General features: G+C 34.8%; 4 protein-coding genes and 1 long non-coding RNA gene across 8 annotated transcripts; 2 read left to right on the top strand and 3 right to left on the bottom strand.

The window, feature by feature from the left end:
- Positions 1 to 376: 376 nt before the first annotated feature.
- Positions 377 to 11,024, bottom strand: LOC135689740 (AN1-type zinc finger protein 1). Of its 3 annotated transcripts, none has more exons than XM_089108523.1 (11): positions 10,922 to 11,024; positions 9,968 to 10,010; positions 8,914 to 8,968; positions 8,376 to 8,488; positions 8,028 to 8,119; positions 6,977 to 7,003; positions 6,207 to 6,298; positions 5,810 to 5,893; positions 5,485 to 5,565; positions 4,389 to 4,529; positions 377 to 478 (listed from the first exon to the last, which is right to left on the bottom strand). In XM_089108523.1, the coding sequence occupies exons 1-10, from the start codon at positions 10,974 to 10,976 to the stop codon at positions 4,407 to 4,409; spliced, it is 765 nt and encodes a 254-aa protein (XP_088964649.1). In that variant the 5' UTR covers positions 10,977 to 11,024; the 3' UTR covers positions 377 to 478; positions 4,389 to 4,406. The 3 variants fall into 3 exon arrangements, with proteins under 3 accessions (XP_088964649.1, XP_088964648.1, XP_065063145.2); XM_089108522.1 differs by lacking the exon at positions 377 to 478 and adding an exon at positions 2,867 to 3,003; XM_065207073.2 differs by lacking the exon at positions 377 to 478 and adding an exon at positions 9,648 to 9,753 and having other exon boundaries at positions 4,391 to 4,529; positions 10,922 to 10,992.
- LOC135689737 (uncharacterized) lies at positions 493 to 3,042 on the bottom strand. Its single transcript, XM_065207067.2, has 2 exons — positions 2,395 to 3,042; positions 493 to 1,996 (listed from the first exon to the last, which is right to left on the bottom strand). The coding sequence occupies exons 1-2, from the start codon at positions 3,040 to 3,042 to the stop codon at positions 1,115 to 1,117; spliced, it is 1,530 nt and encodes a 509-aa protein (XP_065063139.2). The 3' UTR covers positions 493 to 1,114.
- A 218-nt stretch (positions 11,025 to 11,242) lies between the features above and the next one.
- LOC148960264 (uncharacterized) lies at positions 11,243 to 12,027 on the top strand. The gene is made up of 2 exons (XR_016143772.1): positions 11,243 to 11,952; positions 11,986 to 12,027. It is a non-coding gene; the product is annotated as an uncharacterized LOC148960264 (long non-coding RNA).
- A 349-nt stretch (positions 12,028 to 12,376) lies between these two features.
- On the bottom strand, positions 12,377 to 23,125 carry LOC135689739 (UDP-N-acetylglucosamine transporter SLC35D4 homolog). The gene is made up of 15 exons (XM_065207071.2): positions 22,975 to 23,125; positions 22,072 to 22,143; positions 20,928 to 20,974; positions 20,486 to 20,563; positions 20,221 to 20,302; positions 19,754 to 19,831; positions 19,449 to 19,526; positions 18,305 to 18,353; positions 17,715 to 17,760; positions 17,172 to 17,207; positions 16,715 to 16,749; positions 16,157 to 16,226; positions 15,642 to 15,735; positions 14,962 to 15,026; positions 12,377 to 14,100 (listed from the first exon to the last, which is right to left on the bottom strand). The coding sequence occupies exons 2-15, from the start codon at positions 22,141 to 22,143 to the stop codon at positions 13,983 to 13,985; spliced, it is 948 nt and encodes a 315-aa protein (XP_065063143.2). The 5' UTR covers positions 22,975 to 23,125; the 3' UTR covers positions 12,377 to 13,982.
- Positions 23,126 to 23,146: 21 nt separating this feature from the next.
- On the top strand, positions 23,147 to 24,632 carry LOC135689744 (uncharacterized). 2 transcript variants are annotated; one of them, XM_089108526.1, is made up of 3 exons: positions 23,147 to 23,273; positions 23,466 to 23,538; positions 23,656 to 24,632. In XM_089108526.1, exons 2-3 carry the CDS (start codon positions 23,478 to 23,480, stop codon positions 24,024 to 24,026), a joined length of 432 nt encoding a protein of 143 aa, XP_088964652.1. In that variant the 5' UTR covers positions 23,147 to 23,273; positions 23,466 to 23,477; the 3' UTR covers positions 24,027 to 24,632. The 2 variants fall into 2 exon arrangements, with proteins under 2 accessions (XP_088964652.1, XP_088964650.1); XM_089108524.1 differs by lacking the exon at positions 23,147 to 23,273 and having other exon boundaries at positions 23,343 to 23,538.
- The last annotated feature ends 871 nt before the right edge of the window (positions 24,633 to 25,503 follow it).

Consider the following 25,503-nt stretch of genomic DNA (forward strand, 5'->3'; position numbering starts at 1 on the left):
TGTCATGACAACAAATATCGGTATTTTTACAAGCGAAAACATACAGGCTTGAAATAAAAAGTACAGCGAAGGACTTTCTGTCTTTTTATTCTTCTTACTGCTAATCAAAGGAAACTAAATTTTCTTGAAAAACAAAGGAAAACTTATTTCTTTTTCTCTACCACAGAAACATAATTGTCATGACAGTATTTGATACAAAAACTTCATTTCAGGTTACAAATGAGCAACGAGAAGAAGTTGAATCTTATGTAAAAACAGTAACAAAGTCTGTTAGGAAAGAGGAAAGAGTAGCTTTGTCTTTATTTAGAAAGATTAGGTATGAGATTCGATGATTTTGCAAAAATTACAGAAGAAAGACAATGTTAATCTGCAGACCTACTTCAGCAGGTGAATTTTTCCTTCTGTGAAGGTTATGAACTCCTGACAGGTAGTATGTACCTCGACAGTGTAAACAAATTTTGATCCCTACTGGAAACATCTGTGAAACACGTAATCTGTTTTTACAAAACATGTAAACAGTTTATTAAATAATGAAGATAAATTCGTTACTTTGCTGACTTTCCAAGTTCGGGAAATTCGGCCAACTGGTAACAAGTGCAAGATCGAAAAATCAAATCTACCCGTAAAAAGAAGAGTGGACAAAGCACAAATTAAACTCACTCAAAAACTTATCTATCGATCAACATGCTTGTAACTAATGCTTCGAAGGGCAAATTCTGCATTGTGATATTTCCGTCTATTTTATCGACTTGATAGAACCGAAAAAAGCTTTTAAAACAAAAAGAAACACTCGTTGAATTATACGAAATTATTCTTTGTACAGATTTAATCTATTCATAGTAAACACACATCCTGAAAAGTAGCCATCGGTTTTCTGGAAGAAATTCGCCCCTGCTTTGTTGGGGGCATTAAAAGAGGCTTCGCTACTAGCTACTTCATAAAACAACTTGTTTGCTTCAAAACACTAAGGCATAAACCTAACTTTACCAATTCTATCCGCTACGGAATATAAAAAGACTGATGTGGTCTTGGGTACATAGAGCATGTTACAATTGGACAGCGCCTTCCTATGCCCCATATTAAATGGCAATGTAAAAGTCTTTTTCATCGCGCTTCAACTCTTATTTGAGAGCAGTTTCCCAAGAAATGCTCGTTTTAGTCTTGCTACCCTAATAGATGGTATTTTCGACAAAGGTCTTCTTATCGAACTTTTTATTGAAATGCCTCTGTCTTCCCGAGGCAAATATTCTGAAGATAACTGTCGTTTGAAAATTGGCGCAAAGGGAGCTTCGAACCGGTTTCCAAGTGAACTGGAGCCAAAATGGTTGCCATTCAATGGTGATAGACGGGGAGATTTCCCCTTTGGTAGCTCCTTCTTTTCTTTTACAACCTTCCACTCTCTGCTTCGAGATTCTGCGGCTCCAGGCAACCAGTTCGAGTCCCTGACAGGGTACGAAAGGTATTTTTTGACATTCTCTGCCCCTTCTGGGACTAAAGAAGGGCTGTTTTGCACATTTGGGGTATTATCGCTATTGCGAGCGAAACTTAGTGGAATCGAGATCAACTCCTCCTCATTGGCTTTTGACCCTGTAATCTCCTGCTTCACTTGGGCCTTTGCGGTTACATTGACCGATGGGTTCTTGTTGAAATCCCGTTTGTCTCCGTGATTGTTAGGCTCAGGGTGATGGTTATAGAAATAGTCGTGTTCGTGTCCTGGATCACGCTCATGGATATGATTATCTTCGTTATGCGTGTGATGCTCGTACACGTGATGATTGATGGCTCGATCATTAGCAATGTAGGTAAAATGTTGGTGAAACTGTTCCATTGGAAGATGTCCGTGTCCCGGCATTTCGTGTGGGTGAAATAGTCCGGCAAACAGCGAGTGGTGTCTCCACGGATCTCTGATGACGTTGAAATCGCCGCCACCCATATGCACTTTTGTGCCATGTTTTTTCAAGGCCACTACGTTTACATCACTTCCGTGCTCTTCAAGCTAAATGGAATGATATATGACAATAACAAAGGCTGAAAACAAGCAATCAAAACAGGCGCTTTACATACGATTCACAAATTAGCATATGGATTGATTAAAAAGCAAAAATCTTTTGATGCTTCTAGATGTTTATCTATTGGAACAGATTAAAAGTAAATAGCAAACTTGAATGTTTTAAAATAAACCATCCAGTTCCAAAGGAAATTTGATCACATCAAAACATAAACTCAAAGAAAAATATAGCAAGCAAATCATTTATACTTTGAACTCAATTTGCTATCGTAAACAAAGACGCTTTCACGTAAAGTTTTACTGTGCTTCGGAACCTGTTCAAACCAATTGAGCTGACAGTCTAAAAGAAATGGAATAGATCGTTCAGATGATTAGGCCCTTTTTACCTGGAAATATCCTCCACCAACATCCCAGTCCTCGGTGTCTCCATGCATGTTTCCTTCATCGTGATGCTCTTCGTGGTCACCGCTCTCCTCATCTTCGTCATGGTGATCCACGTGATGACCACCGTGATGCGTCACGGGAATGTGGTGGTAGATAGGCTCGTGGTGTACGAAATGCTCATGGTTGGTGTGAGGGTGTTCACCATCGTGATGGAAAGTATGAACCTCGTGATGATAATGAGGCATATGGTGATGACCATGGTGTACATGATGGCGGGGAGAGCTATCCAGATGGAATTTCTCGCCATGTTCATCCATTGTATGAATTTCATGATGTCCGAAGTCAGGGATCTGCTGCGTCTTTACGTGATGTAGTAAATGACCACTCCAACCTTCATGCAGGGGGTTTAAGACGTCAGCACGGCGTGCTGGACTGTCTGATCCTTGATTTTCTGGTAAACGATCTTGTCCTGCGTTAGCCGATGAACGATCCAGGTCTTTCTGGCGCATTGCTCTCAGCTCATTTTGAATTTTCATAAAGTTCGCAATGCTTCTGCTGTACAGGCTATCATCGGCTTCAGCAGCAGTTCTAATGATAATGCCCAAGACTATCTGAAAGATGATGCCCAAGTAAATGGTTTTGCTTACCATAGTGAAGCGCACGCCAGTCAGATGAGCAACTTTCTTTGCGATTCGAAATTACGACAACAATACTGGAATACTGCCTTACAAGTGTGGTTGTGAAATAGTTGCCGAGTCACTGAATAGTTTTCAAACTTAAGTAAAACCAAACAGCACACTTGGTGTAATCAAACAATTAAATTTAAAAAAATTCCAATCAATATGCTCTTTTATCATCGAAATGAACTCCAATTCTTCAGCACGTATAAAGGTCCTTTCTATCCACAGATGCTTAGTCCACCTTAATGATGACGTGATTCTTCATGTACACAATACCAACTTTAAGAAGAAGTAGCACTAACCAGCAGCCACATAAAGTAGCTATCATTTTAACAGTAATTTACAAATTCAACCGCGCGAAAGGCCTTGTCCTTCGGCCTCATAAAAACACTTGCAGCACAAAACGACGCGGCCTCGTTATCACCCGAGGGATACTTATACGTCAATCAAACAACCAGTTGATGTCTTGACCTTGTGATCCCGTGCTAAGCGATATGATTGAGCCTAGAGATCGTCAAATCAACCAAAAATGGAAGAGATAGCTCAAAATATGAATGGTGTTTTCGGATTGTATACTCGATAATATACCAGATTTGAACTGTAACATCAGATTCTAATCAAAAGAGAACTATCCATTCAACCTAATTACAGGGACGCTAGAGCTTTAAAAGAGTCTTAGGCGATAATCGTCAAATACTCTAATTCTTGATTAACAAAGGTTGATCAGAAATGATAGTGAAAAACATTAGAATACCATGAACTAAACACAAGCACTGAGTCTAGATAGATGCTCAGCATTTTAATGGCTTTTGGGTGGAAAACAAACTATTTAATATTTATCAATGTATCAATTATTTTCTACGAAAGCTTTCCTAGTAGTCCACTAGCGAATTAGCTTGTGTGGTAAAACCGTTCCGATATACAACTTAATTGCCTTGGCATTTTGTGTGTGTGGAAAATTCCTTCAAATTAAGATTTATATCCTTATGGATCCATGATGACACAACTGACACATCACAAATTCATCCACCAAAAATTTAGGACCTTCCTGCAATGTGTACCGAAAGCTATGGTTCTATTTACAAATAAAATTTTGTTACTTCAAACCGATATCATTAACACTAGAGCTGAAAAATGCCATAATTTCGCTTACTGTGCAATTCTTGCAAATAATAATTGTCTATATATTTTCAAAAAATCCTCTTCTATTCTTTTGATAACAATTGAAAAAGACAACTTGGTACTATAATCAGGCTGTCCTTCTTTCAATGCTCTTCTTTCTATGCCCTTCTCTTATGAGCATGAAGTAAACTTACCAGCAGAGCTCTTAAACATTATACTGAATACGACAACTTTAACGTTCTGACATCTAGATCGATTACATTTGTCCTAATCAAATCCTCCAGGCGTTCGCTAGGGTCAATAGCCACGTCATCGCTGTTGAGTATTTGCAGTTTCTGTAAGAGGGAAAAACAACAGCTGTCACTGGCATTTTACAGTAAATTTGAAAAAGATATCAAGTAGGTAAAGAGAAACTGCACGGGTAAAAAGAGAAAGTTAAGCCTGCTTTAATGAAACCATTAAAACCTTTTCTCAAGGGCTGGTGAAAAATGACCGCTCTTAGAAATGTGCAAAAAAGAGACAATTTTTTGGCACATATTTTAATTTTTTTTTAAAAAATGCCATTGATATACTTCGAAATTAAAATAACTATCTGTTTAACGTATCTAACAAGGAGTTTCTATTCAAATTTGTGTCTTATACCAATAAAAAGGTCCCTTTTTGAGGGATTTACGGCCTACAAAAAGTTGCTGTCAGTTATGATAAGGAGTATATCCGATTCATATTTGTCTTGCATCGGGTTAAAAATTAACAACTGAATGACTGTAAGGACAAATAAGCAAAATAGTTTAGTATTTTAACAATGAGCGATCGTATGGTACAAAAACATGTGGCGAGAAATAAAATAGGGCATTAAAATCACAGAATTGTGAAAGTTGCTCATTCCTAGCTAAAAAAGTTGAATATATAGCAAACGTTAACCAAACAAAATAGGCCTAAACACCTAAAGATACAAAAAATGAGATAAATCATTTTAATGCCATTAATAGTTCACTTTATTTTAATTCAGTTCAGTCCATTAATTATAAATTCCTCTAATAACAAATACTTGATCATTTAATAACTTGTAAAATTTGAATAGCAGCAGAATATGAGAGAAAATACAAGGTTAAAGATAAATATGCATAAAGCAAAAGAAATATACTTGACCGTGAGTGTAGCTGCTATAACGTGAAGCATGGCTAAACTGAGGGTGCTTAAGTACATCATCATATCTGACATTTGGATGTTAAATAATGGCTAGGATACTTTGGGGGGTACGAGACACATATAAACAATTCGGAAGCATACCTTTTCTCCTGCAATGTTGTTTTTGTTTGATATCCCCTTCGAGCTTGCTATATAGTCTATCGTTCTACCAACAGTCCATCGCTTAAAAAACATATCTTTATTTAATAACCATTATAACAATAATTATCGTGCAATAAACATAGCTTCATATAAAAAAGCTAAATATACTTCAAGAATTAGTAATATTTTAGTAATATCTCAGACAGAAAAAAATCAGTGATGAAAATAGAGCGCTTACAAACAAAAATGAGGAGCAATATATGCCATTAGCCGGAAAAATAAGGTTCCAAAATAATTGGAAAAGAAGAGTAGCTAAAAAACCCACCTTGCTAAAAAACATAGGATTTGCTTCTTGCTTGTTATTTCCATCGAGGTTTACAAAAATGACATTAAAGTATTCCTTTTCATCCTGAAAAGACACATTTTATTAATGGTATAAATAATTATCAAAAATTAGTTTTTTGGATAGAAAAAAGTATCCTTTCACAAAAACAAGGTAGAGTTTCGTAACTTCCTGAAGTATTTTAACATTAAAAAAGTTAAATTAAATAGTCCATTTTAATTAACATCTTGGAATGAAAAACAAAGACTCAATCGAACTCAGTCTGAGTGCTTCACAGCCTAAGACATTTCAAATAATAACAAACAAAAGCAAAAATCTGCAAGAAACATTATTAGGCCTTATAAAGCATAATCAAAAGAATAGGCTTAAAGTGAAGTACTTGTGGTATTCTTTTGTCTCCAACAGCATGAAGTTTCAGTTTCATAAGCACCACCTTTGCAGCAGTTTTTGAGCTTTTTCTTGATTTTGGCTCTATCGTGATATAAGAGATCTCTTAAAGTCACTTTAACAAGAACGGTTAATGCAGCAAGTATAAGTTGAAAGTTGCACCCTGGGTATCCTTGTCTAACTTTAGTAGCATGTTAGGCAGACCTAGACAGTCATGTAAAGGAATGTCGAGTATAAAAGGAAAAGCTGGGAAAGCAATGTTACGTGTGACTTGTTTCAGTATCCGCCGACAGGCTATTTTGAATTTTAGTGTGAAAGAGCAAAGCTCGTAGAAACGAATGGGTTGATCAGTGAACAATCGTGTCTCAAACAGGCAATACAGTGAGCACTAACGTCAGTTTACAAGAGCAAATTCAGCTACCCCTCTCCCTTAAGTTCTTCCGTCCGACTTGTATGGTATTTTCCTAAACTATCAACATTGTTCTGAAAAAGTTGGGAAAAGGGACGGAAATAGTAGTTTCTGGGAAAAGGAATGAAAATCATACAAATTTACCAATTATGGCTCGGTGTTTCGAGTAATTTTTGCAGGCATTGTAAAAGTGACAGTCCATAAAAATATAAAGAAAATCTATTGAATTAGGTTAGATATTGAAACCACGCGGTATGCCAAGATTTGGTACAATTTTTTTGAATTAGCAATGCAAAAACATGGAGCAATCGTTACAAAATCCCAGCTACAGCTGGACACACATAGTACCATACCTTTGATGGTTACTTTCAGTTCCCTTCCTGAAATAGAAAATTAAAACGGACTTATGATAAACCTGTCGGCAGTCAGGTGAATGTAAGCAGTTTTTTGAAGATATGGGTTTCGAATATTGCTTCTTTGGACATGGGACTTAATATTCTCAATGGCAAAAAATAAAGTTTTGATTAGAATTTTCTTTTTAGAATACAGACTGCATATAACAGCTTATTTTCTTGACATTCTCCTTCAATATACTTTAATGATAAATCTCTTTTCTATAATAAACCTCTTGCTCGCTAAAGGAGGGCCATTATAATGATAAAGACGTTGTGAAAAGGGGTGTGTGAAATATTTGCAAAGGCATCCACTTTTCGGTTAATATCGTTGATTGTCAGAAAATTTCTGCGTTTCATGAAATAGAACGAAAAGTGAACGATATATGATTTTTATGTCTGTAAAGGAATGGTTCTTGAAATAACCAGTGTAAGCCCTTCTTGAATTCGTGGATTATCTAATGGCAGATCATTAAAAAGAATATAGAAAAAAGAGCAGAGAAAGCCCACACTTTTCGTCCTACTAAGTATTTAAAGTTTAACAGTATATTATGATATCTGCAATGTCGACCAAAAGCGCTGTGACTCTCTCATCACCTTTCCTACTTCTCCCTATGAAATGTTGAATCCCAACTAGGAAATGATGACGTTTTGCAAAATGTTCATCTTTCCGTCTTCTTGAAACAGAAAAATGAAGCGCAAAATGTGCATGTATGATGAGTGCAATCACGTTGTTCTAACCACTATTAGAAGCCGTTGTAGACCCTGATTGAAAATAACATGAGTGGAAAAATGGTGCGTTTGATTGGCTTCTTGTTTTTGACAAGCCAGCCACAGCTAGCCTCGCAATTGTGGAAGACTCCAAGAGAGAAATGCACTCTTTAAGTGTGGACATTTTGTTTTGATGTAGACAGATTCCAAAAAACATAATAAAAATACAAGTTTGCTTTTACACATGAAGGTTTAAAAATACACATGAAGGTTTTGTGATACAAGAATCAAATAAGGTTACCTATTATAGATTCCACTTTTGCTTTTGGATTGATTTCAATTTCAGATTTATCTTCTATTTTTTCACAGCAATGATCTTGCTGGTGTCTATGTCTGCAAAAGAAAATGATTCATTAAAAAACACCAGTCTTATGCCACCATCCAAGTCAGCAATGCACAACTGATCTCACTATTACTTTTACCTTTGTACTTCATTTGTAATATAAATTATTGTAATTAATATACAAATTAGAATTTGGGTATAATTATCTGTCAATAATTCTGCTTTGAAAATTGCTTCTTTGATGTGGAATAAACCCCAGATACCATAAATTAGAGAAAAAATTTGATAAAAAGTTTTGCCTTTTACCTCATGCAGAAATTTTTATGGCATTCTGGACATTGTACTGGTACAAGCTCTTTAACTGAACAGTCTTGTAAATAGCATTCATAAACCTTTGATTGCAAGGGCTGTTCATCATCCTAAAAAAGATGGAATGGGCTGTGTTTTGAAAGACAAAAAGCATATCAATATTATTGCACTTTTTAAGCAATTGAAAATATAACGATATCATAGAAAATAGTAACCATAACTTTGGCAAATGTTCATTGTCCTGAACTGAAGAAAATATGAAAACTGGCAAGACCCCAGAATCAGATCAAAAGATGTAACATACTTTACTATTTGTAGCTGATGGGTGTCTGTTGACATTAGCTAAATGAAGATCTCTTTGAAAGAAAGCCACATCTGATCAGAAGCCTGATCTTACAAGCTTTCTAAAAACGTGTTATTCAAAGTAACTGCAGTCTACACCTATCAACATAATTGAATAAATGCAAAGAAAAAACAGCCCACTGGGTCCTGCATGATCCAAGTTACACATTATCAAGATCAAAGATACACATACCTTCTGAGCTGCTGCTGGTTGGCAGTTATGACTATCCCATTCTTTATGATCTTTGCTGAAAACAAAAAGAAAGATCTACATGGGATTATGAAATTTCCTTAAACTCAGACAATACTAGGAATGAATTTGCAGGAGAACAGTGAATCACACTCCTTGGCAAATCAAGGGTGCGATGATCATGTGACCAGGTGGTTAAGGGAAATTTTTCATGCATAAAGTTCTTGAGGAAATCTTTTTCAAAAAAACCTTTTCCAAGAAATACCTTTGTTCTTTTTTCATGTTAATCATAATGAAAAGCATGAAGACAAAAGTAATTTATCTTATGTAGGTCCTCCGTACAGTTAAAAATTATTTTCCTACTTAAAAACCTTAGAGAATGTTTTTAAAAATATGTACATTCTTTCATCTGGCTTAAGAATATTCTCATTAGTTAGGAGGTTCATATCATAACTAAACCCCTATATCTTTATAAATGTAGCTTTTCCTTTCATATACAAAAGACTGATGACACATCATTACTGCTTTTGGAACCTGCCCCTTTTCCCCTCTATTTTCCCATTCTTGCAGGTAACATATAAACAGGCAAAAAATTTGTGTCTAACATGGAAACTAAATTCAATATGAAAAATTTTTTGTTTAAACATGGTCTAAGAATGTTTGATAATCAATGAAGTTGTGTGTGTTGTACGTCGAAAATAAACAAAATTTGATAACTCAAAAGTGGTAACTCAAACCCAGAATAAAGCAAAGCCAGAATAAACTGTACTTCTTGAGTAAACAAGGCCATTGCCAAGGTGTGTGCATGGGATCGCATCCCTCTCCCGGGATGGTCAGCTTACACTAAATAACAAAATTCATGATGAAATATAACACAAAATGACTTGTAGAGCAAAACAGAATGAAAAAGTGTTTTGATTCATTCTAATATTTCTCACCTATGCAAAATATTAAATCTATTGGTGTTGTATTGCTCTTTGTTGTTTTGCTTTGTCCCTGCTTACACTTATTGTTATTGAAGGATTGCAGAATTGCTTTAAAAATTTATAATACTTACCAGTAAACTTTCCGGCAAGCAGAACACAAAAATGGAAGAAAGTCTGAAAGACAAGGAAAATCCAATAAACAAATCAAACTTGGTAGAAATACAATAACGTAATGTTACATATATTTTGAGAAATAAATCCAGATCCATTTATTCTAAATTCATCCTTAAAATAGCTTTAACACATACAAAAATTAGGCAACAAGAACATTAGAACAAAATTAACTATAACAAATGACAGGGTAAATATAAGAAGGGAAAGCAAAATCATTAGACAAATAACTTAATGGGGGATTAAATTTTAGATTACTATTGTTATGAAATAAAACTTGCTTTTTATTTGGCCATACTATTTCTAGTTTCTGTCTAAACAAAACCCAAACATGAATGCAAAAACATTTTTGTAGTTTACACATACTCTGACTTACTCCACATACAAAAAATTAGCCATTTCTAGACAATATAACACAAATTATTTGACAACTAGCTCTTGTGTTGAAACATTCATTAAATTTTGAACAAAATAGAAAAATCGTGCTTATGTGCCAAATTTAATTTAACTTTTTTCTTTCAAGCTTAAGCTTGTTTTCTAAACATGCCTTAAAATGGCTTGCAGGGTAATTTCATAATTCTTGAAACTTTATTATAATCTAAGCTAGCTAGCTGGCTAGCTAAAGATGTAAAGAGCCTAAAAGTAATGATGACTTGAAAAGGTGTAAATATTTGCAATGCTTCATTTCAGACAACATAATCTAAAAACACCATCAATAACCTCCAAATGCAGCCCTAATCGCATCCCAATCCTACTAAAACGTTAATATCTTAGCCTTTGTTTTGCATCTCGTTACATTCGCCAATCAGGTTTGCTAGGGTTTGGTTCGCTTGTTTATATATCTCTCATGATCTTGATCAATCACGAGCATAAGTACACAGATAATACTTGCAACGTATCAAATTTTTTCATACCAAGCTGCTGGCAAGTTGCTACAGAGCACCTCTCCCCCAAATCAGGAAACTCCATTTTGTTATGGCCTAACCCGCGCGATTTCCAAATACTTTCTACCTTGTCCCACTGTGCGTGGTAAGTCACAGGGATTCACAGGGTGATCATTTACAACAAGAAATAGCTGCTTGGTTTTTATATAAAAATATAATACTTCTAAGCATAAAGTATAAACATCAGAGTATATGTAACTTGTATTGCACATTACCTGTCAAAATTATGAAGAATTTTTTCTAAGAAATTCTATAAATTGCATCTGTTTATCAAGTGTTGAAGAAGATCAGGCACGTAAATAATAGGGGGGCGTGGGGGGCGTAACGCCCCCCCAAAGTTTGGAAAATCCAGTTACAGTTGGAAAACGTAACGGTTGACTTGGAATTTTTTTCTTAAGACCAAACTTGTGAATTTTATATTTTAAGAAGTTTTTTTATTTTAAATACAAAAATTCTAAACATTAAAATTCACAGGCTGAAGCTGACCCATCCAATCGTTTTCTATTGTGAATCCCGTCTCCACTGGATCCAAATTGCACACTTGCCCCGTTTTCTTTTTTTTTCTTTCTGACGGGAGTTGAATCAAATTACGAACAGGCAAGGTGAACTTACGGATAAGAAACTTGAAACTTACAGTTTGGAATAATAATACCCGCATTGATCAGAAAATATTAGAGTGGGAATTTTTTTAGAAACTACGAGTAGTTAATTCAATAAAAGATTAAGAATCTTTCAGTACTAAAAATTCTCAACGCTTCTTATAAAAAACGAGTTTATGCTAAACTCCCCCTGTTATTTGTTAATGTCCTTGAGTCCTTATCATAAATTCCTATGACAAAACTGCTGTGGAGCAAGAACACATTGCAAAAACTGCAGTAGAAGTATTTGATCAAAGAAGAGTATTTCATCTTTCGAATCAGGCATATGCACAAGTTTGTTCTCAAATCATCATTTCAATTGTAAAGAATGAAAAGGCATTTGGCCCTCTGAAAAGTTTAAAGGTAGTTTTCTTCGATCAAGAACGAAAATAAAAGGCCCAAATTCTTGGTGCTTCTATATCGTGAAAAAATGTATTTTAGATAAAATTGATCAATTGATCTGAAAGAATACTACTAATCATTAAGTATATCTAATACTGGTTTTGCTTAAATGTTGCTTTACTTCTTACAGTATGTTTAATGTTTGTTTCATGTTAATCAAAATTTAGAGATTTAGGCTTTTATGCTTTAGGCTAATTATTGAGTAAAGATTTGGTAATTATAAAGAAAATAGAACTATGGTGCTCGGGCTATTTACAAATATCAATTTGGTAGGTACAACAGATCTACTGGTCGAATGAAAAATCTATCACTTGAAGTTGGAATTTTCATACTTCCACGCCCCCCCAAAATTAGCAACTTGTTTTCGTCCTTGAAGAAGATACACCTACTTGTGTGTGGCACTTTAAAAAAAACTATATTTATACTTAATTTTTTTGCATAGGCTTTGCCCAAAACTTGTATTAACATCCTTTAAGGACAGGAAAATAAAAAGGGACGAAAGTTTGGGTAAATAACATATGACTCGATGTTATTAGACATCTCAGTACTGATAGAAACTCTACCTAAGCAGTCTCTGAACTATTCACGTTTAAAATATCTTAATTGTCTTCTAACATAATATGCCAGCTAGTGCTTATACAGAAAATTTTGTCTTAATAGTGTTTGTATATTCGATTCTTGAAGTATTTTATGCTTGGAGCATTCACTATCTCCTCGGCTAAATCCTTGTTTCACTCATTTTATCCAGTGACCTCTTGTTACTTCTTTGGCAAAATTTTTTTGCCTTCTATTTCGTGCTTATTGTGTGTCCATTTGCTCAAATAAGATCTCCCAGTAGAGGACTATGCTAGCTAATTTCACACCTAGCAATCGCTCTTGATATTTGAGATCTTCCTATTCTGCACTAAGCTTTCCTGCTTTGAAAAGACTGTGTCATTACATTTCTATCCAAATGTGTGAACGTTCTGCGGATTATTCCAAGAGTTTTGTTACATTTCTTAGCTGCTATCTGCCTGTTCCTTCAAACTCAAGCTTGTTGTCATCATGTACCCTTAGGTCCTTCTCCAAAGTAGCTACTTGTTCCAATTTTCATATCATATAGGCCCCCTTTTTTAAGCAAGATGCTTGAAATGAATAATTTTTAAATCATTTAGAAATTCCTTGTCATGAAGAAGCATAGAGTTTGCAGTTTTACTGTTTCAACTAAATAAGCAATCTTATGACATAATTGTATGTTAAAAAGAGCCCGTGTGTGAATTAGCCTACCGAGCCTCTACTATATCATTGCCATAAACATTAAATGTGAATTTCTCCAGGTATACCAACATGTGTGGTGAATAATAGTGCAGAGTGCATGTGTATGCTAAGCGTTTAGAAGCCAATTAGTTGTGAAGCTTTGCAAATTCAAAAAGAGCACAAACATTCTGTAGACAAACGCTTAAGGCGAATTGCAGAATGACAAAGTATACCATTTGTTCTTAAGCCACAGACTAATAAAAATCTAATCGAAAATTGGAGTTTGATAACAATACATGAGCTATGTCTACAATTCAAGAAGGTAGAAGATAATTATTCTACTATTCGCTACCACTATTCCAACTTTACATTTTGACCCAGAAAGAGGCTCACCGGGCCCCAACAGCTTTGTACTGATCAAATGCACTGATGACGTCAATATAAGAAATACCCAGTGCTCTTTATTGCTGTGTAGTTTTGTTTAACAGTTGAAAAACCAATTGAAAAGCTGTCAGTTGAAACAGTCAACTTCATCTACCAGCATTGATCACTCTATTCAAAATTTGCATTCTTTAGTCAATTTTTGGTGTCTAATTTTTTGATGGCAGATAAATGCGATCTGTTTCAAATGCCAACAAAATATTTTTTAAAAGAAATTAGAAAATATACACTTCCCATTTATTACATTAATTTATACGTTAGTAGGCAAGATACCCAACTAACAAGCTAACAATTTCATGTAATAAGATACGAAGTCAGGCAATTCTTTCGTTGGGCAAAACGTCTTCGTCCTTTCTTGAGTCTGTTCCTATGTCAGTATTAGCGTAATTGGAATATGTATAGATTACGGAGCCAAGCAAGCCAACAGTAATGCTACGAGGAAGAGAAAGACTTTTATCAAAAGCTAGATATTTCATGAAATTAAAGCTTTATTTAGAGAAAACGGAACGTATTCTTTCAAATCAGTTCACCTCCCACGGTACAGTTCTTATTAAATCATCCGACCTTCTCGGGACACGAGGTTTTAAGATGCGTGCAGCAGAAACTAGCATAAATAAACAAAATGAGTTGTTGTAAAAGTTCATTTCTAAGCACACGTCACAATTTAATGCACTTAATACTCTTAAAATACTCATAAAATATTTTAAAAGAAAAACAAGAAAAACGCTCTCGACGCATTATCAAATTACCGAATAATCGAAGTCCGGATACGGTAGGATAATTGAGTAGGTACTGTACCAACCAAGAACAAGCTTTTTGCACAGATGGAAACTATCTAACACGAGCCTACGTATGCAAACATCAAGAGGAGATCGCAGGAAGATTAAAGGCACTATGTTCCGTCGGTCAACAATAGGCTTTAACAATAGCAATAGTTAACAATGGGCTTTGCAGCGCGTTTATGATCGAAAAAACATTGAGAATTGGCCTTACGTTGCCGATTGGATACGCAACAATAGGTCTATTGTGTAGTCCAACCAATGGGAAATTAAATGGCCAGCGAAATGCGTCAGGACATAGTGCCTGTAATAGCACAAGCACCCATTTTCTTTTATCGCAGGATTAAAGGCATAACATATCAGTCCTAGGCTTCCATTTGCTTAGAAGTTAAGAATGGTTTTCTAACATTTTCAAGAGTGACAGCCTGTGCATAATGGAATTGCCTTGTCGTTATATTTCTGCATATAGATACTCAATTTCCATATATGAGAACTTCCAGCAACATAGACATACCCGAGCACTAATGGTACCGACAGTGTAAACTGGAATATGAAAAGGGATAACGCCGATGTTAATACCTGTCAAAGAAATGAGAATCTTTATTGATTAAAAACCTATATTCTTTACTGTGAAAGCAAATAGTAAAAAAATCCGCAATATTTTTATAGCAAAAGGTTTGTTGGTAAGCTCAACCTCCAAAATTTTGCTTAGAGGAGATGGCCCTACAGTGAAACAGCTATTCGTTTATCATTCTTAGCTATTTAAAGCGCAGCCGAAAAAGCCACGGACAATGACAGCGATAACTAGCATCACTTAAATCTTCATTGCATATCTAAAAAGTGACATAAATCAATCTCATCACAATTACTGCGTTATTCAAAACGAACGAGTTTGGCAATGCGACTGATACCTCACAACGATCACGACCTGACGTGGATTAATTGATCAAATAATCATGAAGGAATACGCAAAATTTGCACTTCAAAGCAAAGGTATGGAAAAAGGTATGAAAATAACAGAAAAATTATTAGGAACATATTTGCAAGGGGAAACTACATTCATTCTGAGATCTTTTCTGTACAAGAACTTCATTGTCTCTTTCCTTTTATCATTGACAACTTGCTAAATTTAGTTGACATGTCCATTATTTGTCATCATATGAAAAAGAAAATTATAAATAGTTAAATTCTTACCATTGCCAACGTGCTAATCCACCTAATTTTAGAGACAGGCATAACCTCTGCCAATCTGCTGTATGATAGTCCTAATAGTGCCCCGCTGATGCCACTACGAAGAAAAGAGATTAACTTGAAACCTATCAGTCAAAAGACAAGTCTTAGTTCATGTTAACATTAGACAGCAACAATGCAACTCGAAAAGGGATGGCAAAATATCAAACGCAAGAACCACGACACAAAAATAGTTTAGAATAAATTCCACTAGTATTTTTCCTGGCATATGGGGTCTCATTAACATAAACAGTTTGAGTACTTTCCTCGTTTGATATTTCTATAAATAAAAATTACTATGTTATTCCACTACATTGCACATACCTATTTATTTAATATAGTGAACAAACAAACAAGACTCAAGAAAATGATTTCTAAGTACAATGGCTATATACAAAAGCACTGCTCACCAAGGAGCTTAACCCGTTAATTAAGGCCCATTAGAGCAACGTAAAGAGTCAATGCAAATACTTTCAAACCTGGTAATACATCCGGCATGAAATTTCTTGTAATAAATAAATGGAAAGTCTAGCGACCTTCCAACTTCCCCTGAAAAAGATAAACATTTATCATTCAGATCTGTTTAGAATTAGATTAACTTAATACTAGTATGGATGGCAAATGCAACTGTTACGTTTGTGGATCCGGGCAGAGAGAGACGTAGAATTATCAAGACACTTGTATGTTGTAACTTTGGTTCTGATCGAGAACTGAATTACAGTAATCTAGCCCTTAAAGATATGGGTTGTTGACATGGGTTATTGACACATACAAAAAGTACATTGGCAATAGATCATTACACAATTGTGTGACTTCTTCGTGAAGTACATTCGAGAATTTATGTCAAAATCACGCGATGAAATGCAAAAACTTGAACATTGGCTTGCAGTATCTGTTAATCGCTCGGGGAAAACTGCTCTAAGATTAACGTTCAATTCATTTGAATACAGGCTAGTATAGGTTTTGCTCTAGTACATCTGTAATATCAAATTCTATACGGGAAGTACAGCTATCTTCAAGCACCTCGAAATACTTACCCGTATAAGTACCAAAACCCATTAGCACAATTACACTAAAACAAACAAATAAGAACGTTTTTACCAACAAATGTAAGACAGGATTTATCTATAAATGTGCTTATGACAATATTTCAATGTGCAAATGATAATGTGCTAATGAAATATTTTGCATCTATAAATACTTTGAGAGATTACTGAAGCGGTGTGAAATATGAAACATGAAAAATTCTGCTTGATAGTATGCTTGCATCTGGACGGGGTTTAGTTCGCCTTCAAGTGCTCTTTCAAGTGGACGTCCATTTCCCTCTACAAACCATTGAATAGGCTAAGCCTGTAAATGCGTCCTTGTTCCGAAAATTTTGGATAGGAATGGTGTGTTTTCAAACAATTCAAGTCTAGTTAAAACCCCCTTCCCAATCATAATGCATCAAAGTTAAAAATCAATATGTAATAACTTTAAAAATGGCTCTGTCACCTGAACAATGAATTCAGCATTATCTTGTCTATCTCTCTAAAACGATAGAAATTTTGGGAAATAGACAAACAAATTCAAACAAGCAATTGAGATGACCATATCTTTCAAGATGCGTTGCAATCAAAGCACAGTTTCCAATTTTTTAAAACTGTATATAACTGTAAATTCTTGCCGCGCAGTAAGAACTATTTTGGCATCAATCCTTTCTTTCTATCAGGCCAAATGCTTTGACTGCGAATTTCTATCGAGCCAAGTGCTTAAGCGAATGACATTGTTTCAGAAACGTAGGACCCTGTTTTAAGGATTAGGAAAATTGCTGGCTTTGAGAAAAGTGTTCGAGCAACTGAAACAGATTTTGTGCTTTACATTACATTTCTCACAAATGAATTCCTGAATTTACCAAAATCATTAAATTTGAAAATGGCTTAAAAGAAGAACCTTAGCAATCAGATAACCAACATCAAACTTGCAATTGTTTCTTTCTTAACTTTCTGAAACGACCATTACAAACAAAGAGAAATATCGCCAACAAACCAAACTAACCTTAAAGAAGATTTGAAAACTTTTTTCGCAAATATTGAGTATGAAGCTGAAATAGATAAAGCATTTCTTAGAAAATATTGCTTGGAGAAAGCCATACTGAATTTGGAAGGGACGTGAAGAGACTATTTTAGCATATACAGACATGTTATATCATAACATCTGCAATTATCATTTAGGCCAAAAACAAGTCAGCAAAACTTTTGTTCAAATCAGCACCCTGATCATTACGTTAGCTAAACAAAAAACAGGCGGCAGTAGCAACATTAATTGACAAAAAATACTACAATATTGAGTGAAAATTCTTGATAATGCGAAATTCAAACTGACAGGAATTCCGTAACGAGACAAATTCGCATAGAAAACTCCAGTCTTACAACTGGAAAAACTTTTTTTTAGTACGTTTTTGTTAGTAAATAATTTAAAAATGACTTCTTATCATGCCTGCACCAGACTATGGAGTAATATCATATAATGTCACAAGATGGCTATATCAGATAAAAAAGAAAGCTGTATTAAAGTAAAGAAAGGCAAAACATTTAATTGAAGTGAAACCATTCTATTAATTATTATTAAACAAAGATCGTTCATACCTGAACAAAGACAATGAACAACCATCCACTTGTATCCTAGAACGTCAAACTGACATAGATGGATGGAACATTATCTTCGTTTTGATTTAAAAAGGATAATTATACAACAAAAGCTACTAGATAAGTTAACTGTTTGCAGGGGTGTACTGAGACGCTCAGATATCGGATCTGAATAAATAAGGTATTTGTCATGTATAAGATGCTACACTTGCAACCTATAGCGCTTATCGACCTCGTGTGGCTTAATAAGTGGCAAGGACAACAATACATACTACTGACCTACAAGTAGAGGCCCCCAAGGAGGGTCTGTGGTGAAATTTTCTCTAAAAAAAAAATTGAAAATGGCCTATTTCCCCAAACCTTTTCTTGCATGGTCTCTAAAAATTCACAGTATACGGTATTCATGATCCTAAAGATCTAGCTATTCTTACTCAGTTACGGGTAAGACTGAGCAAACTAAATTATCATAAATATAGACATAACTTTAGAGATACATTCAACCCTTTGTGTCCCGCAAATGATGGGGTAGAGGACACGGAACATTTCCTGCTGCACTGTCATTCGTATAATCGGCCTAGATCTGATCTTCTCAGTAGTGTGAATGCAATATTGCTCCTTCGTGGTTTTTCGTCTCTTTCAAATGAAGCTTTAGTCAAATTAATTTTGTATGGTCACGAGCGACTAACAATTGACTCAAATAAGAAGCTACTTCAGGCAACGCTCAAATTCGTTCATGCTTCAGAACGCTTTTAAATATCCCATTGCTGCACACTTCTATACATTAGCATCTACTTTTTGTCTGTTTACTCTGTATTCGTAATTAGTCTACCTAGCATTAGTAATCCTTCTTTCTATCCTTGTTTAATGTTGTGTGTTTTTATGTATTGGCCATAGTGTAGTCATTGTCTTTCGCTCCTCATGGTATCGTCCCCGTAGTGTAGTATAGTGATTAGGGTAGTTTAGTCAAAGTAAAATTGTATTGTTATTAATTTCTAATGAATAAAAAAAAATTTATAAAGATCTTGTCAAATGTTCACTTGAACCCCGTTAAAAACACGAGATGTTCTCATAATGTCTTCCACGAAGGTGATGTCAACAAGAAATTATGCCTACAAAAACATTTAGGACAAGAAACATCATGTACCTCTGTGTCACTTTTGATTGTAACAGCTAATCCAACAAGTCCCAAAATCGCGCCAAATAACGACAAAGGTGAATTATGCTAGGAGAAAAAATGCGAAATTTGTTTGGAAATAGCAGAAAAATCTGAATCTATATCAATCTATATTACGTCTATAGCACGTTAAATTTGAAACAAATTAATACCATCACCAAACCGTATTTCGAAGTAACAATTAGTCGAAAACCCTAGAATTACAACTACCAAACTAAATAGTTTTATATAAAGAGTTCCACCTGGTAAAATAATGAATATTGATGCCAACTGACCTTTCTAAAGTAGATTTCATCTACAAATGCAATTGATACATGGACTAGATGTAACATCGTAAAAAATATTGGTATTGGCTGAAAGGGAAGCATTGCATGAGCATGTGAAATGCTTGACAGCAAAAACATTCAAGGCTAACTGAACAAAGAATTGGCAGGAAAAACTCCAAACAGGGAGCAATTCAAATTATATTTAAGCAACTTGGCACCTCTATTGATTTTAAAAACCATACTTACTGTAAAACATACATTGTGTCAACATATGAATGTGTAAAAAGATGAACAGGACATAAAGGGAGCAAATTTAAACAAGAAATGTTGCTGAGGAATGATCTTTGCTTGATAATGCTACGAACACCATACATTACAGTTCATGATAAATTATTATCTAATCCATATATTCCCCGGAACTGATGATCACTTAATTAAACAAGGGTTATAATAAATTGCACATACGAAATACTCACAAGCCTTGATAAAGCCTTTGACCCAGAATATATACCAACAGTAAAGAAGCACATTGCAGGAATCCAATGCTTGGAAGACTGCCTAGAATATCGACAAACTCTCAGACCATTCTACTTGATATGTAGATGAAAAATTAGAATTTTAGAAACACTGCCTTGGGGGTTTTATGCATGATAGTTTTGCTGACACAGACATATATCGAATTTTAAAACCACATTAGAACATTTGGCTTTCAAAACAGATATGGATAAGAAAAACAGCTACCTGTCAATCACTGCGAACTGTATCAAACCAAAAGCAGATAAAGAAAGCAAGATGGCTGCTGTTACTCCGGTCTGCCAACTGCAAACAAAATCACAAAGTAGATGAAATACCAGAGTTGAATGAACATACTGTGGACATCTTCACAAAACTCTTGTTACAAGTTGTGACACTGTTCATATCTTTAAGCCTCATCCTTTAATATTTTCTAAAAAGAATTGATATCTGTACTTGGAATAACCAGCATTTTCATATTATGATCATAAAGAAACAATAAGATGATCTCTAATAACAATCAGATAAAACTTTTCATTGAGAAAGCGTGGAGAAGCATCACTACATTTTAACATAGACTCTCTGATTATAGAAGATTGTAAATATCATAATTCTAGCTTTTTGCAAAGTGAAGTTTATTTGATCTTTATCAAGAAAATAGTTAGCATACCTTTGATAAACTGTTGGATATGTGAACTTAAGAACAGACAGGACATACTGAAAACAGAAACACCATATTTCTTAGAATATTTAAAGATTCAATATTTTGCAAACTGGAAAGGAATGGTTGATAAAATTGTTCAAGTATCAAATGTAAAGCCCAAATAAAAAAATGTTTTAAATTCTACAGATATTGACTTTTTTGCCCAGAGTATTTACTGTTGTGACATGTTTATTTAACAAGATTTTTTTGAGATAGAAATAACTACACAAGGCTTCTCCATTAAATTTTTTTACTGTTTGAAGTTGCATCATTTTCCTCTTTTATAAATGCAAACAATTAAAGCAAAAAAGGCAGGCTTGGCAGTTTGATACCAGTAATTTGCTAACAGGCAGTTGCTTGAAATTATAGAACCAAACATACACCACTGGACTATAAGTAATTTTTTCAAAAGGAGCTGTAAATCTTGGTAGTTTTATCAACCCAGTATTAAGTTTTATTCAGAGGTTACTCCAGCATTCAAAGATATAAGGTTATAATCTTTAGATAAATCAGGAGCTATTTACTTTTGAATTAAATCACAAGGGCAGGCAAAATGACATGAAATGTAAATGAATCTATTGCTAAACAGGCATTTGATTAAATAGCATATTACCTAGGTCTTGCTAAGATAAAATAACTACTCTTCATATCCCACATGATCAAAGATTTATGGTTTCTTCACAGACTTTTTGCTGCAGCCTGGCATACTTCAGTTCGGTAGAGAGTACCTCCCTATAACATGCTGTCTTTTTATGTTGTCTCTTTTAGATTAAAGACTTCTGATGGTGTACACTCATTGGGGGAGAAATTGTATTACAAGGCTAACCTAGAATTCATATCCAAAAAATTAGAATTGTGGTTCTGAGATGCAACACTGACAAATGTACTGAAACAGAAACCTTAATTTGCAATGCTTATACTTCCTCACAGTAAAATTTTTCTATGAAAATATTATTATTTTATGCAAATTTTCTTACGCTGAGCATTTTGTTTACAGAGTTTTGTCAATGTCAATAGCAATGTCTCATAAAGAAGCACGTAACCTTCTGATCTCTCTCTCAATTGAACAACAAGGTATGATACAGGTAATATTGTTTTTGAATGGTCTTACCTTATTTACAAAGGTTGCTCCAACTGAGCTGCAGACAAGTGTAGCAAGCAAAATATTCTGTGTGATAGGCATCTAAAATTAGAGAAAAAAAGCCAATTTCTATTAATCTTTGAAAATTTTGTATCTTCATGAGCCTGAATTTTTAGTTTAGAATGTGATTTACTTGTAGAACAAATTCTTTAAAGCAATCAATTTGAATTTCCAACACTATCAGCACCATTGTAATTAATCGTATCAGATAAATTTATTATTCTGCTAAACTCCAAGCCTTTTAAAAGTATTTTAATTGTTTATTTCAAATTGTGAAAGCCAATCAGGGGGTTGGGTAAAGCTTGTTATGACCAGTTCAATTAAAAAAGGCAGTCTTTTTTGTAATCATAAAAATGGCAAAATGTTCTTGTTTTCCAAAGACCGAAGGGTTGCAGGATTTTTCTGGCCTGGTGCTTACTTCTGATTCATTTGATATTTTAGGTAAAAGAAGAAAGTTTCTGTTTTGTCTAAATCGACAATAGTTTTGTAGGTAGGGGACTAATCTTGACTGAACTGGTCTCAGTCACCTTGCCATTCTCCATTGATTTAATATCAGTCTATTTGTGTAAGGCTTGTAGCGCACAAGGTTTTCTTACTTTAGCAAAAAAATGATAACAGGTGAAAAGCTGATGCAGAAGTTTCGCAACATTTTACCGTCTTGGTTCATTTTGGAAGGAGTTCTCAAATAATTATTATCATTAAATTTAAGACTCGTTATCGAAAGCCTGAATTTTTGTTGCTCGAAAGGGCAATCGATCGTTGAACTGTCCGGATTCTTCTGTGTGAGGACTTACACATATTGACAAAGGCATAAATTGGCGTCATTGATTGTCGTCCCGTTGAAACTGCCAATTTGAAGAAAAGAATGCTTACCACTATGTCCTACTTTGAAGAACACGTTTAATCTACTTTTTCCGTTGGAGAGCAATTTCAATTCTTCCCTTGTTACATGGTACGGGTTCAGCATACTCCAAAAACAACAACATATCGAACGCCATCTTTGTTACGATGATCCTTGTTCGCAAACGAGGCTGTATCGAAGCCCCTATTTTTCCCGCCCCCTTTTTCAAGGACCACAATCACCAATATAAAAATAATAGCAGTGTTTTCAAGTTTCAACCCATTGAACTTCGCTGCAACCAAGAATAGGCCATTGGTGACTATACCGGCAGGTATTAACTTTTCCAACTTTATCAACTTTTGTTTCAACGATTCTTGAGTTTGAATTTAAGTTACGTAACATCTGTTTATTCACTACGTGTGCTGCTTTGTTGTTATCGTGACTTGTAAAGATGAGTCTTCGTATTTTCTTTGCGGTATTCATTATTTTCGTGACCTTTCAAACCAATAAATTCTTTACAAAGGGAGAATCTACGATGAGCCAGAAAAACGTGTTTGGATCAAATCTCATGCCTTGCTCGACAACCCCAATGACCGGTATGAACTTCACCTATTGAACATTCAAAATTTTTAATAGGCCTAAGCTAGGAACTTTATTTTTGGCTATTTTCATTGCCAATATCACATGGGAAACTTTTATTTCTTTCAATCTAGGTTGGTATAGAGATGGATATTGCCGCACAGACACACAAGACCATGGCCTACACACTGTTTGTGCAACAATGACAAGGGAGTTTTTAGAATATACTAAATCTTTGGGTAATGATCTATCAACACCAAATCAATACTTTCCAGGGCTGAAACCAGGGGACAGTTGGTGTTTATGCTCAACAAGGTGGGAACAGGCAAGGAGGGCAGGAAAAGCCCCCAAGGTCAAGCTAGAAGCAACCAATGAAGTTGCACTTCGATCAGGAATTTCAGTTGAGACTTTGCAGCTTCATGCAGCACCAAATGATAACCAGGCTTCTGATGGTGAAGAAAGAAGGAACAGTTGTAGCTCTGATGGTGAGATCTGTGAACGCTGATGAGATTACTAGCAGCCTTGTAGTTTATTCTGTGCTAGTTCACTGGTCCAAGGATTTTATCAAATTCTTAGTCATTAATTAATGTTGCAGACTGTTAACGTATAAGGAGTAAGTAATTTTGAAGCAGCAATTACTTTTATCAAAGCTATTGAAAACATTTATAATTGCAGGGGCTCATGGAGAGTGATATATTGGCTTTTTTCCCACCAAATACTTTGTTATTGAGATATAAATCTGTAAAGTGATTATTTAGAGTAATGCAGCCCCTTGCACACTTTTCTTGGCAGTACATGCACTTATGAAATGGCATTGTATTTCTTTTACCATGTGTGTTGGTTAACCTTTTTAGCAGTGCTTAGCAGGCACCTCAAGATCATAAGAAGTATGTAAAGGTGGGAAGAAGTTTGGAGAAGATACTAGGTAGAGGTGGGAAAAAAGTTTGGAGAGGATACTACGTAGTCACTTGAATCTGAGAGTGTTTGAAAATTTACGGAACAATTACTGGAAGTCTTATTGAATTGGCTTTTGTTAATTAATTAAAAGAATAAAAATATCCTATCTTATGGCGGCTCCACTCTTGGTTTAAATTAGATCCCACAGATAACATTTTGGTACACTTCTCTTGTCCTCACAAACCAAATGTATGTAAACAAATTTACTTTGAATTAAATTGAAAAAATTCAAAATGAACTCAAACTATTTTTAAAACCAGGGATAGCTGAAGCAAGTTGTTATTAAATATTCCAACTCTCTCAAATTTGGCAGAGTCTCTCGATAAGACAGTTCTTTTTGGGCTCTCCCGCTTTTAAACCAACACTCCTCAGTTGAGGAATTTTTTTTAAAAATCTGTTTTAAAATCCATTATACAGTTGTATCCTTCTTTTAGAAGTTTAATACATAGCTGGTAAAATTTACTTTGGCTCATGATTCAGATCTTTTCAGTTATATGAGCAAGGGTAAAGTTTGTCTAACCAATTAGATGGATTGTTTGTATTTCGGCCATCCAGCCATTCAGAGGTATCCACTTGTAAGTTTCATGGGGATGTGACCTGCTCTAGCTGTGAAGTTTTTAATGAGAAAAGCAAAGCCCTCCCACATTTTGGTAGCGACAATAATATACTTTCTCAGAATTTAAAATGATTTGAAAAATAGTTTTTTCCATAAAATTTTCTAAAGAATTACTGATTCACTAAGCCATGCAGAGTCAGGTGCCCGAACTGCCCCTGCTGTGGCACCGTGGAAAAACACAACAAGCCTTTATATTAGCAATAAAAATATGTTTTAGTCCTTACTAAAACATAAAGTTTTCTGATAAACTCCTTTGCAAATTTGAATCAGTGTGTATGATTTTCAACAGATAACATTTGAGTTCAACTTGTTTTTATCACCTCTTCTTCATAGCTGATTTTTCCATACGTAGAAAGTTTATTCCTATTAATCCAGACTTGAACATGTAAGGGATAAAGCTTTTCACAAT

This window comes from Rhopilema esculentum, chromosome 5, assembly GCF_057945365.1.
Source record: "Rhopilema esculentum isolate cy_ngs chromosome 5, ASM5794536v1, whole genome shotgun sequence".
NCBI classification, from domain to species: Eukaryota; Metazoa; Cnidaria; class Scyphozoa; order Rhizostomeae; family Rhizostomatidae; genus Rhopilema; species Rhopilema esculentum.

Excerpts from the sequence above, each read along its gene's own strand:
- LOC135689737 (XM_065207067.2), bottom strand. The coding sequence starts at position 3,042 with ATGGTAAGCAAAACCATTTACTTGGGCATCATCTTTCAGATAGTCTTG. Across the intron at positions 1,997-2,394 it reads TTGGTGGAGGATATTTCCAG|CTTGAAGAGCACGGAAGTGA; the intron begins GTAAAAAGGGCC and ends CATTCCATTTAG.
- LOC135689740 (XM_089108523.1), bottom strand. The coding sequence starts at position 10,976 with ATGGAGTTTCCTGATTTGGGGGAGAGGTGCTCTGTAGCAACTTGCCAG. Across the intron at positions 10,011-10,921 it reads AGCAACTTGCCAGCAGCTTG|ACTTTCTTCCATTTTTGTGT; the intron begins GTATGAAAAAAT and ends CTTGTCTTTCAG. Across the intron at positions 5,566-5,809 it reads ATCCTATGTTTTTTAGCAAG|CGATGGACTGTTGGTAGAAC; the intron begins GTGGGTTTTTTA and ends ATGTTTTTTAAG.
- LOC135689739 (XM_065207071.2), bottom strand. The coding sequence starts at position 22,143 with ATGCCTATCACACAGAATATTTTGCTTGCTACACTTGTCTGCAGCTCA. Across the intron at positions 16,750-17,171 it reads ATGCTGAATTCATTGTTCAG|TGTAATTGTGCTAATGGGTT; the intron begins GTGACAGAGCCA and ends TGTTTGTTTTAG. Across the intron at positions 15,027-15,641 it reads GGATTAGCACGTTGGCAATG|GTATTAACATCGGCGTTATC; the intron begins GTAAGAATTTAA and ends TTTCTTTGACAG.
- LOC135689744 (XM_089108524.1), top strand. The coding sequence starts at position 23,394 with ATGAGTCTTCGTATTTTCTTTGCGGTATTCATTATTTTCGTGACCTTT. Across the intron at positions 23,539-23,655 it reads CTCGACAACCCCAATGACCG|GTTGGTATAGAGATGGATAT; the intron begins GTATGAACTTCA and ends CTTTCAATCTAG.